The sequence below is a fragment of the Saccoglossus kowalevskii genome, chromosome 4 (genome assembly GCF_978046115.1).
Source record: "Saccoglossus kowalevskii chromosome 4, keSacKowa6.1, whole genome shotgun sequence".
Classification (NCBI taxonomy): domain Eukaryota; kingdom Metazoa; phylum Hemichordata; class Enteropneusta; family Harrimaniidae; genus Saccoglossus; species Saccoglossus kowalevskii.
The window spans coordinates 42059571-42072629 of record NC_140644.1 but is presented as its reverse complement, the minus strand read 5'-3'; the positions used below and the strand labels follow the sequence as shown (position 1 = coordinate 42072629).

Here is a 13059-nt window from a genome sequence, read left to right as displayed (position 1 = left end):
GACAATAATGTTTACATGCAAGTGGCATGTGAAAACACTAATTTGAATACATTGCATGGAGAGACAATAATGTTTACATGCAAGTGGCATGTGAAAACACTAATTTGAATACATTGCATGGAGAGACAATAATGTTTACATGCAAGTGGCATGTGAAAACACTAATTTGAATACATTGCATGGAGAGACAATAATGTTTACATGTAAGTGGCATGTGAAAACACTAATTTGAATACATTGCGTGGAGAGACAATGATGTTTACAGGCAAGTGACATGTGAAAACACTAATTTGAATACATTGCGTGGAGAGACAATGTTGTTTACAGGCAAGTGACATGTGAAAACACTAATTTGAATACATTGCATGGAGAGACAATAATGTTTACATGCAAGTGGCATGTGAAAACACTAATTTGAATACATTGCATGGAGAGACAATAATGTTTACATGCAAGTGGCATGTGAAAACACTAATTTGAATACATTGCATGGAGAGACAATAATGTTTACATGCAAGTGGCATGTGAAAACACTAATTTGAATACATTGCGTGGAGAGACAATGATGTTTACAGGCAAGTGACATGTGAAAACACTAATTTGAATACATTGCATTGAGAGACAATGATGTTTACATGCAAGTGGCATGTGAAAACACTAATTTGAATACATTGCGTGGAGAGACAATGATGTTTACATGCAAGTGACATGTGAAAACACTAATTTGAATACATTGCATGGAGAGACAATAATGTTTACATGCAAGTGGCATGTGAAAACACTAATTTGAATACATTGCATGGAGAGACAATAATGTTTACATGCAAGTGGCATGTGAAAACACTAATTTGAATACATTGCATGGAGAGACAATAATGTTTACATGCAAGTGGCATGTGAAAACACTAATTTGAATACATTGCGTGGAGAGACAATGATGTTTACAGGCAAGTGACATGTGAAAACACTAATTTGAATACATTGCATTGAGAGACAATGATGTTTACATGCAAGTGGCATGTGAAAACACTAATTTGAATACATTGCGTGGAGAGACAATGATGTTTACATGCAAGTGACATGTGAAAACACTAATTTTGCAAAAGAAAGTAATCAGAATTTAACATGATTAATTCATAATAGGTTTGTTGATTTCAAATGTGGACAGCATTGGATATTACTAAATACCGGTACATGCACAGTCTACTTTGGGCATTGATTTATTGATTGGACAGCTATTGTCTGATAACTGGACGACACTGGTACTAATCAACCAATCAATCGTTTTACTTAATTCATGCTTTGTCATGTTGGCGCTGTTTTTTTTATTTGAAATTGGAAAAAGTAATTCACAATTTTTTACATGATAGTGTGCGAGATGTGCGTGTTGTAACAAAAATTCAAAATCTCATTCAAATCCTCGCTACTTCAAATAAAAATACTGCAGTTGCCTGTCCTCCGTATTCTGTTGTGTATTTAGATAAATATAACATTGCACTAAATTCAATTTTTTGTTTTTGTTGTTGTTTTTTCATAATCATTACAATAGTCAGTTCTTTCTTAATCTAGGCATATATTCTGGCCAGATGTTAAAGAGATCAGAGCGAAACAGGACGCAGAATTCCGGGAGAGCAAAAAGGAGTTTGACGAACTCTTAGATAGGTCCAGAAAGGCAAGACTTATTGAAAAACTGAAACGTGAACAAAAGGAAAGCAGAGAAGAGCTTGATTAGCTGCTGGCCCTGTACTACTTTGTGACTGTTTTTATCTGATAAAATAATATGAATGAAAAAACTAATATAAAAGCTAGAATTGTGTTAAATAAGCTCCCTAATGTAATTAGTCCTGCCAAGACGTATCCAATGAAGGAGGTGGAAAAATATTGTAGTCCAAATAAGGCTAAGAAACAAAAAAGACGAAGCATTCCCTCGTCGTCAGAAATTTGTGCCAAAAAGGTTTTAAAGAAGGCCAAGCGACAACAGTCGGCACTAGGCAACATTTTTATGAGCCCTGGTGATGAGGAGGACTTCCAGGAAACGAGTATTAAGTTTCCGAAAAGAAAGAGAAGAAGACCAACAAAAACTGAATCTAAAAGTACAGCTAGAAAAATTGTTTCGTCTAAAGTACATGTGCAGAGTTTGCGGAGTTCGAGTAATGATGAAATTGGAGAGAATGTATGTTGCCCAACATGCCATGCTGGATTTACATCAACGACTGAGATGCAGACACATGTGACAAAATGCCTGAAGAATAAATTTTCAAATGCCAAAGGAACTAGTAAAGGTGAGTGAGTGGGCATATAAAGAATTGTGTGGTTCACAAAACTCTTACAGATCTTGTACAGGTTTCATACCACAATTAAACTCCCCATAGACAACAATGTAAAAACTTTGAATGCAGGGCTATAACACATAGAAACACCAATAAGTACTCATATTTTTTAAAAATTAAAGTTTTCTAGAAATTGAGGTTTATTCTGACAAGGTCTGGAAATTAGTCTTTCAGATGATCCTTGTATAAACAAATGACAACTTACTATGTTTGACATGTATCAAACATTTACAGGCATATAGCATATGGTAAAATAAAGGATTTGTATGAGATAACAGTCAGAGAATTCTTTATTTAAAATCGCCAAGTAATCATGTAAATAACTTGCAACCTCATGAAGAATGTGGCAACTATTAGTTGAGATGGGAAAACACAACTGTCATCCATTGTTGTGAAAATTAGCATATTCAGAATAGTAGCATGCTGTCAGCCAATCAATGTCAAGTTCACCCACTGACCATGGAAATGAAATATTAGCAGCATGTCCAGACTTAGTGATCGGGTACCAGGTTATTGATCACTACACTAGATCTATATATAAATCTGGATATTAAAAATGATTACATTTTTTTTCTAACATATTAGCTTCTAGAAGCCTTACATCAACAAAGAGGGATAACACTGAGTCGATTGATGCTGAAAAACAGAAAAATAGGGAAAGTTCAAATAAATCACCAGATCTCAAGACCACCGTAGCAGAATACAACTGTCAAATCTGTGAGAAAGACTTGACCCATATGACGGAGATAAGACGTGCTCAACATGTGAATCAGTGTTTAGATAAGAGTATGTCATCTTGTGATGGTACCAGCATCTCCTCTAACACTATAGCAGTTAAAACTGTGAAAAGTAAAGATGAACAAAGCCATGTAATTGTTGCCAAAGAATCTACCGTTCCGGAACCTGCTCCTCAAGTCATTCTACTTGATGAACCAATTGCAGTTCACCCAAAGGAAAAAGTCTGTTGTGTTATCTGTCAGAAAGATTTATCCCACATGGTTTTAAAATGCAGAGACCAGCATATGAATAAATGCATTGATTTAAGTGCCGGGCAGAGTTCTGCTAGTGATAGTGTTGATACCACTGCTACTAGGAACAGTGAAAGTAAAACTGAGAATTCTATGTCTGGTATCTTAACCACTGCTGTGCAGTGCCCAGTGTGTTCAAAGGATATCCAGGGGCTCAAGGTATGTTTGATTGTATTATCTTTTAGTTGTCTGTTAATGTCTTGATGAAGCAGCTAAATAAACAAATATAACAGTTTTTGTTTTGTACTGACATTGCTTTTAGATCCAGCTAGTCTCAAAAGTATTGGGGCAGCCAATTTGCAAACTTACTAGCGAAATGGCTAACTGCTTGGGTTTTGACTAAACAGTTGGCTTTCGAATCTCGCTGGCGCTGACTCGTGGGCGAGTCTATATTGCATTAGGAAACATAGAATGCTTTTACGTAGCCTGCTACAAGTCTGGATTCCCCTGAATGATTTGCTTTGCGAAGCGTGATAATGTGAAATCAGTTTCCCTGGTCAGCCTGAAAATGGCCAAAGTCAGCTGGCATACAAGTGACAATATGATAAATGCGATAAATTCACCGATATTTACTATATGGGGGCCATCTTGAACACTGATTGAAACTAAATAAAGAGACAAGTTGAGAAACAGTTGCCTACAAATCAGAGAGAAAATAAAATTTCACATCCTAATGACTCGTTTTGATTCCTTTATATATATGGATAGTGCTAAATAGCAAGATTTTCATGTGTGTTTTGCTGTTTTTCATCTTTCTTCTGAATATTTTGCCACTAAAGTTTTAAATCATGAAATAGGTAGCCCATATACTAGAAGTGCTGCAGCAACAACAAAACCAGAATGGTTAGACCTTCAAAAAGGGTTTAAAATAACCACTTTCAGTTAAATTTTATTCCAAGATGGCTGACAACATTGGAAACTGTTTGAAATTTTTCATTGCACACTTTCAAATCAAGGTCTACAAGTTAACATACAAAATGTAAGTGTCTGTTTATTCACTTCTGGGATTTAGATGACTAAATAATCAGTGGAATAAGTAAAAACACAACAATAACAGTGATACTACAAGCTTTGCTAAGGAGTTAAGAAGCAATTGGCATACCATATTTGCTTCATTTGAATGTTAGAATTGTAAGATAGATCATAAATAATATGACTTATTTACACCATAGAAACCAAATAAACACATACAATAGAGCAAATATTGTATATAACTGAGTTTATCTGACAACTAGAGTGGAGTCTAATATTGGTTGTACTTTCTATATATTTTAAACAGGCACCTGAGGTACATGTTAAAAAGTGTGCTCTGAAGAATAAAGTAACAACTGTAAAACTACTTAAGATGGTAAAAGAACAGAAAGAAACTCCAATAACAGTGACAGTCAGACAGAAAACAGAGACAATGTAAGAATTTATAGTGTACAATATAACTCTGTGCACACATGTCACAAACAATTTTATTTATTTTGTGCTGGAATATTTTAAAATATGAAATATGTTGTTTATGTTTACCGGTATAAAGAATGCATGTGCTACTACTGGTAATAGACAGAATTTAAGTTAATATGATACATTGTATCTATGCATATATAGAGTTATATAAATCATTATCCAATTCACTGAATCTGTTCTATGAAGCAGTGTGTGATTCTGTCAGGAAAAGCTGTAATGGATCTCAGTTAAATTGAAAGATTTCACTGGGCATGCCATTGAGCTGGATCTATTAATCAGCGTTTTCATGTAACAACAACTTTGTGCAACTTCAGGTTTCATTTCTCATGGAAATGCATCACAACACATGACTTTGTGTTCCATTTAGTATGTATCATGGAAATGCAACAAAGAACTCACCGCTGTGATTGATTTTGTCAATACAGGTTTATAGTGGGTATTCTGTCAATGTATAATGGTGAGGCATTGGCCGAATTAAATTAACCTTGGCTGGTGGGAATGAAATGTGAATAAACCCATCCACACTTTGATTTTCAGGCATGTTTCAAGTGGTTTCACGATGCTGTCAGACAGTCGACAACAACAATTTCACTTCGATTTAATTTTATATATTACATGTATGTTTAGTATGTTGATAAATCTGGCAACCATTTTGTTACCTTCCGATAACACTAAATATTTACTGTACCTATAAAACGTATGCTCTAAATGATTTATTTTATTTTGTTCACAGACAACAGAAAACTAAAATACCAAAACAGAGACAACTGAAGCCACCTTCAAGGTACTTATTTTAGGGTTTGACCATTAGAAAATAAGAGGGGGTTGAGTGGCTTTGATTTGTGACATCATTCTTGATGATTGGACTACCAAACATGTGAAATATTTGATAAGCTGATTTTTACGTGAATACTGCCATTTACTAAATATTCAAATTTCAATGAGATCCATTTCATCAGAGTGTTGGCAATCGTTTTGGCTTCCCATTATGTGTTTTTGAATATTAGTATTTCAAGCAGATTCACAAATATATCCCTCTGAGTTACTGTGGGCTAATAATTTTAAACAATGGTGTTTTCCAGTATTTCCTACATTTCATGCATATTCAATGCAATCAGTTTTGGAAATGCAATATTTGGGTCACAATCTTTTTGTTAATATATTCTGCGTTTGTCATTTTTATAGGAGATAGAATGTGAATCGTAATCACATACATTGTGTTATTTTTCTTCTCATACGCTGTCACTGGGACCCTATCACAAACATTGCAAAATTAAAACTGTCCCATCGTCGCGCTGTGCATGCTTGGGTAGTGGGTCTCACCAGTCAAAATATTTCCCACCGTGCAATATGTTACTCGTTAGTACCAACACACAAAATGGTGGCGAAAGCTTACCAATGCCTTATTCATGCATGGCCGGTGTCTATCATAACTACGGGTACATGCATTGTTTGTCCTTGCAAGGCATGGGACAAACTCCACATTTGCAGGATCTTGGTTAATCAACATTTTCAATAGATCGCAGTATAAAATCATAGTTTGCTGCCATTTTGAATTAAAAAAAAAATACTGAGGTGCATTATGGGTAACAAAAGGTGTTTGTAAACTCCTAGCATGCACAGCGAAACGACTGGCCCAATTCACAGTACAGTAAATATACCTTGGTTGTAAATGGCCACCAAGATCTTGTTGAGACCAAAACAACCACATTACTTGTCCCTCAAATAGTGTGTTGCAGTCTCTCCCTTTATCATGTCTATTATTCTTAATATTATGATTATATTGATCAATGGACAGTTCAAACACTATAGTGAAGTACTTTATTTTTACTAGGAATTTATTTTACTGAAAAAATGAATCAGTGATCTGTTTTCCAATATTTTACATTCAACTCATCAAAAATCAGTGAAAATAAACTTTATAATAAACAACCACAGTCTATTCAATGAAAATGAATCCTAGTCTAAAATAAAGTGTTTTACAGTATTTGTGTGCTTATCTTGTTTCCAGCCTTGTCAATGCGTTAAAGTCCATTCAGTCATCACAACATACTGAATTACAATTCTCACAATTTATTGTAGTTTTTCTAAATCTGAGTACAAATTACAAATATGTTTCTTTCAGTTTGCAAGATGAGCAGTTATCCCTTGCTAAAGCGATGTCACTGTCACTCACCAAAGACGATCAGAAAGGTGTCAAAAAAGGCAGAAAAAAAGATAATAAGTATGAAGAATTTGAAACAATTTATTTTATTTGTGGAATGACTGATAAATGATCTTTAAAAAATGTTTCAATATTCGTTCTCATCAGAAGATTTACCTTATTTTATGTGAAATATGCGAACATACATGTAGTGGTATGATAATTATTGTATGTCTAGAATATATTTAAATCAACTCTGTATAACAAAAGGCACCGGCACTTAGAAACAAATTATCACAGAAACAATACAAAACTTTCAGTTACCAGTACTAATAGTCATTTATTAATTTTTTTGGTTTTGAGTGATAATTTATTTTTTGAGTGATAATTTAATTTATTTGTCAGTGTCACAAGCATTATACTTCATTTGTACATGTATCAAATTGAAATTTGTCTGAGGCAAATGTCCGCGTGGTAAACATAGTTAAATTTTAATTGAAATTTTTAGAAGTCAATTTTTCTTTGGATGTCTCTGCAATCTTAAACAAAATGAAAAACTGGCAGGCTGTAGTACATTTACCATGAAATTTGTCAAAACTGCTGAATATTTTCTAATTGTGCTGTCTTTGCGTTCCAAAATCCAAACCTGAGGGGTGAACTAAAATTGTTGGGATAATTGATAGTTTAGACTATTCAGAAATTTGATAATTCAGATTTATTAGTTATTATTTATACATTTTATTGTATTATTAAAAAGTTATTTGGACCATTCAGATCATTTCATATAATTTAGTCATTTCATATAATTTAGTAATCACAAAATGTATGGATGAATTTTCTTACTTTTTTAATTCATTTTCAGAGAAGCAACTATACCGAGACTTGTTTTGGTAACTCCGGAAGAAGTTCAGAAAGCTGTAACTGAACGATTGTCTGCCATTATAACTCAGGTAATTTTACACACAATTGTTGTGGGTATCTATATTCTTTGCATAAAACATACTGTGAAAGAGATTTGATTATAGTGTAATGGGAACTGTCTGTTTTGACTTGTTAGAGTGAATTTGAAAATTATGAAGACACGCCTCCTTTGATGAAGAGTAAATTCGCAATGAACAGTGATGCTACGCAGGTAATGTGACTATATCATAATGTACAATTTATCAATGAATTTGCAATGTATTGTGGGTGTTATGCAAATTACTTCTATGGATGCACATTGGAATGCCATAGATTTCATAGAATTGAACTCGTCATAGACAATGATGTGAACAAGCAAGGCTGTGTTACACAAACAATGAGTCAATTACCTGACATTCCAAGAAAAAGTAGTTTGTTCACGTTGTTAAATCAAATCGTGTACAGTATCTTCAAAGTGAATGGCCTAAAAATACTGGAGGCTGAATTCACTACGTTCAATTACCCACCATAGACTATTTTGAACTGTAGGCTTTAATCAGCGATTCTGCCGGTGACTGAGAGATAGAATCTAGGTCAGGGGATGCCCCATGACCCCAAGATTCTCTCTCCCTTACATCACAAACCATGTGACCGAGGCCATATGGCAGCGCCATAGACAGCTTCTTTTTTCTCCGCACCTGCGGGGATGAGGTTTTAGCGGCTCTGCTGGATCGCCTGCCTTTTTTCCTGTCCGGGTTTCTAGCTTGGGTTGTTGCCGCTGCACGGCATCCGACATTGTCGCTGGTAGGATAAGTTTTCTTTGTCATTTTACCCTTGTGTCGTTTTTCCCCTTTGTGTGTAGTATTTTTCACAACAAAAAAATTAAAACCCGGCGCCACTACGTAACCACCTTTTACAACTGTATTTCGTTTTTTCCCTCATGCATGTCGTCTTTTATTTGCAATGTATTTAGCAATGTATGGATGTAATGACAGCACCAGGGCTCGCTGCCGTTTTCCTTTTCGTCTCCTTGCGTTTCGAGTTGACTGTGCAGTGGTTATATTCAGAATTTACCAGCATAGAACCCGCATCCGAGATACTTTGTCGTAGCTGTGTGCGAGGTTTGGGGTTTTTGTGTGAAGGTGTGTGTTTTTCACTTGAGTTCTGAGGCCTGAGATTTTCTTTCAGAGCCATCAAAATTGGAGGGCATCCCCACAGTCTGTTTTTTCAGGTGGTGGTTTATCCGATTTTACCGGCTGCAGCAAGGCTGTGCCCCTGGAGGCTTTCCGCCTGTGGGGCCAGTTGCGGGACCCTTCCTCACACGGCGCCGGGTTTGCCTCTGAGTTGAGGGCTTTAGTTGAGGGACTGATGGGGCAATTGCATCCCTAGCAGGCCGGTAGATCAGACGCAGTCGGAGCGAGCTGTCTCCACTGCGGCCCCTCGGTGGGCAAACAGGAAGAAACACGAAAGCATGTTTGCATTCAAACTCGTCTCTTCCGGGGAACCCCCGTTCCCAGCCGCGGCTCTCCCACTATTTTTGGGGGAGGCTCAGGCTAATTGCACCGAGCCTCGGGCACTGAATGCCAACGGGGTGCTGGCAGCCAAGCCTCTGATCTTGGGGCAGGGCTTTCAGGGCAGGGCACATGTTGACCCCCCCCCCCCCCACTTTTAGCCAGCTAGGGTTCGCCACGCGGTAACGGTAATGAATTTTTCCTTGTGTCCGGTCTCCACTGTGGGTCTTGACCCATAGCGTGGGATGAGACCAAAACTCCCCCAACCGGATCCCAAGGCTCCTTCCCCAGACCCCGGTACCACGAATTTGGCAAACCGGGCAAAGGGGGACAGCCGTGTTCCATGGGCGTTCTTGCCAATCGAAGACGACCCATCCAGCCCTGAGGACAGAGTTGCTTGAGCGCATTATTGTGCGCGCCCAGGACTCTGGAGACCTTGGAGGCAGAACGCACCAGCCTCCTAGACCAGGTGACATTTTTACTGGTGGGCCACCGCACATCTATGTGCGACACCCCCTAGTATCACCTGGCTCTCTTGGCCAGGGCAACAACTGTACTACGACACGCAGCCTTAGACGCATGTGTTTTTGACGACAAGCTGAGTCGGGGTACGTCCCCACCTCAGTGACGCAGACTGGACATCCTTCACCCTCTTTATTCATTGAATGGTGGGTACAGTCTGGGAGCTTCGGAATGCAATGATCCAGAGGGTTCAGATCTAATCCGCTAGCCAGTTGGCCCTGCCAAGGGCAAGCGGAGGGCACCCCAAGCACAGAAAACACAACGCCCTAGGCAGGTATATAGGCGAGTGGCCAGGGCACAACTTAGTGACTACTTCAGGCCTTGGGGAACGAACCTCATGGGGGAAGGGAGCACCCCACTCGCAACGGTTGAACCCATGGCCACATATCCCTGTTGTACACAGATTGCGCCGGTGTAGTCCGGTTTGGAGACAGCAGGTGACCAATCTCTGGACCTTTCCAGGTGGTGACATCCTGTTACGGGATACCGCTGAAATCTCCATTTCCCCCCGTCAGTGTCTCCCCTGTTGGGCACTGCCAGGGGACTCAATCAGATAGGAAGTAGCAGTTTGCTGGGAAAAGGCACCATACACAGGATACATCAGCCGGAACCAAGTCCAGGCTTCTACTCAAATGTGTTCGTAGTACCAAATCTACAAATGGCGGGCGTCCAGTTTCGGACCTAGGCAGACTGAATCAGTACGTGCTCCTCGATCGGTTCCACATGGAGACATCATTCAGGGTTCCCCTCTCCATACACCATTTCGACTGGCTAGCCCCACTAGACTTACATGTAAGCGGGGCCTACCTGTAGATACCAATGCACCCAGCGAGTTGCCATCTCCTTTGAATTGCCCAGCTGGGCCAAGTATTCAAATCCCCCCTCCCCACAGCGCCCTACGTGTTCATCCGAGTGATGAAACAGATAGTGCTGCTGTTTTCACCAGATGTCGGTACACCTCGATCAGTACCCAGACTAGTGGTTACTAACAACCCGGGCAAGGGGTTAATAGCCAAACGTGTCAGGCTAACACGGGATTTACTTCACCAGTTGGTGTCCCTGGGCATGGAGTTTGGACACAGAGGTAAGCTTGGCTTATCAAGCGTGTTGCTTAGCGCTAAGCATCCTAGCCGAATGTCTAGTCAACGTTCCCTCAGTGTCCTTCCGAGAACTAATGCAGATCATCGGGATGATGACCTCAGTTCAAAGGGTCGTTCCCCAGGCCGCACTACGCAGCCGCCCGGTATAACGCTTGTTATAATGCCGAGCTCTCCTATGGGAACTAGATAGGCGGGTTTCGTTCTCGGACCAAGTGAAGGAAGCCCTGCCCTGGTGGTCGTCACTGGCCAACCTCAGACAGGGGGACCCTTGGGCCCGCTCGCCGCAGGTATGACTCTGGTAACAGATGCCTCCCCCAAGTTTGGGGAGCGCATCTTTGGGCCAACAGGCCCAAGGATATGGCTCTCGCATTAGTTTCGGGACTACCATATCAACCGACTCGAACTGAGAGCAGTGTACTTAGCACTTCCACGCTTTTTACCCATAGTTCGAGACCACAGAGTCCTGCTCCCCACAGGCAACGCAGCGGTGGTCTCCTTCAAGAAGGGGGGGACGCATTCCCTGTCGTTGTCAGTCCTAGCGAAGCAAATCCTCCTTTGGTGCCTGGAATACAATGTGGAGCTAACCACACACCACCTTCCAGGGATGAGGAACAGTCTGGCGATGCCCTTTCAGGACGGCTCCGTCTCCAGACCACGGAGTGGCTGATACCCCAGTGGGTAGCCTCCAGGCTGTTTCGGCTGTGGGACGGTTCAAGGTTGGACCGGTTTGCTGCACCCCGGAACGCCCAGCTCCCGACGTACGTAACACTCCTGCTGACTCCAGGAGCCTGGGCCAGGGTCGCTTTGCTAACCCTGTGGACCCACTTAGTTGTGTACGCCTTTGCTCCCTTCCAGCTAGTTCACTAGGCACCGGAGAAAGCTTCAACAGGTGCACACCGGCATATTATCATGGGTCGCACCCAATTGGCCAAGCAAGGCCTAGTTTCCACTTCTGTTGGAAATGCTAGTCGAAACACCAGCAGTGCTTCCGGACTTACCGGACCTACATGTACGTACGGGAACAAGACTAGCCGATTGTCCTATTATTAGGAGACTATTTACTGCTTTCCGGATGCCAAGACCCCGTACAAGGGAGCCGCCCAACTGGGACTCGTCGGCTGTGTTGTCTGCTCTCAGCAGACTGCCCTTTGAGCCTCTCCAATCAGCACCACTCAAATTGTTGACGTGGAAAATAGTCTTCCTACTGGCCCTCGCCTCAGGTAAGCGTCGACCAGAGCTGGGGGCATTGTCCTCCTCAGATGATGTACCGCCGTTATGGACAATCAAGTTGTGCTAAAGACACGAATCAGGTTTCTCGCCTAGAACCGAATCCCAGGACACGATCCTCACCCGATCGTCATCCCCCGGCTGTCAAATTTTGTCTGCCCGGAGGGTCAGTAGGAATTGCTTCTCTACCCGATTCAAGCAAGGAGATGTCACCAAACCGTACTAAGGATTTGGAACGGGGTGCCAGGCACATATCTTTGTGTTATGGCCCAAGCAGGCAGGATTAGCCGGCCTCCCCAACTTCCATAACCAGGTGGTTTACTGCGACTGCATTAGAGGTCTATAATACTTTAACTTCTTCGACACAGAGCTTGCAGAAACACCAAGTATGAGCGCATGAGGTCTGCGCGATTGCTAACTCGCTAGTGCTAGCGTCAGGCGCCTCCCCTCGAGCACACATGGAGGGCAGGCTTCTGGAGAACGCAGAACGTCTTTATCAACTACCACCTAAGAGACACAAATTCATTGAAAAGGGTCTCTCTAGGTTGGGTCCCGTCGTAGCGGGGTCAGTCTTGGTTTGCTGACCCACCCCGAACGACCACTAGGGTCCCTGTGCATAGGCAATAAGTCAGTCCAGCATTTTATGCAGACAGATTTCTCTACCATCAGCACTCCCCTGGAAGCTCCCAGGTCCCGCTTTGCGGCCTATGCCCTCATGCAGAACTGTTTCGGTCTTTTACTTCGAAAGCTTACTGCCCCCCAGAATTGGGTTGGGGTCTAGCTTTCTCGGGCACATCGAACCCTGTCACCGTAGAAGCATTTTGGCTTCTTGCTCCGGGGACA

The 13059-nt window shown here is 41.1% G+C and overlaps 1 protein-coding gene across 1 annotated transcript in view; it reads left to right on the top strand.

Annotated features, from left to right (window-relative positions):
• The window catches only part of LOC102802015 (uncharacterized), a 69657-nt gene that overhangs the window by 7110 nt on the left and 49488 nt on the right, over positions 1-13059 (top strand). The window contains exons 3-9 of the mRNA XM_085498431.1: positions 1570-2282; positions 2916-3517; positions 4638-4765; positions 5547-5597; positions 6939-7037; positions 7819-7906; positions 8014-8088. Of these exons, the coding sequence (XP_085354557.1) occupies positions 1781-2282; positions 2916-3517; positions 4638-4765; positions 5547-5597; positions 6939-7037; positions 7819-7906; positions 8014-8088 (1545 nt within the window). The 5' untranslated portion in view covers positions 1570-1780. The remainder of the gene's footprint in view (positions 1-1569; positions 2283-2915; positions 3518-4637; positions 4766-5546; positions 5598-6938; positions 7038-7818; positions 7907-8013; positions 8089-13059) is intronic.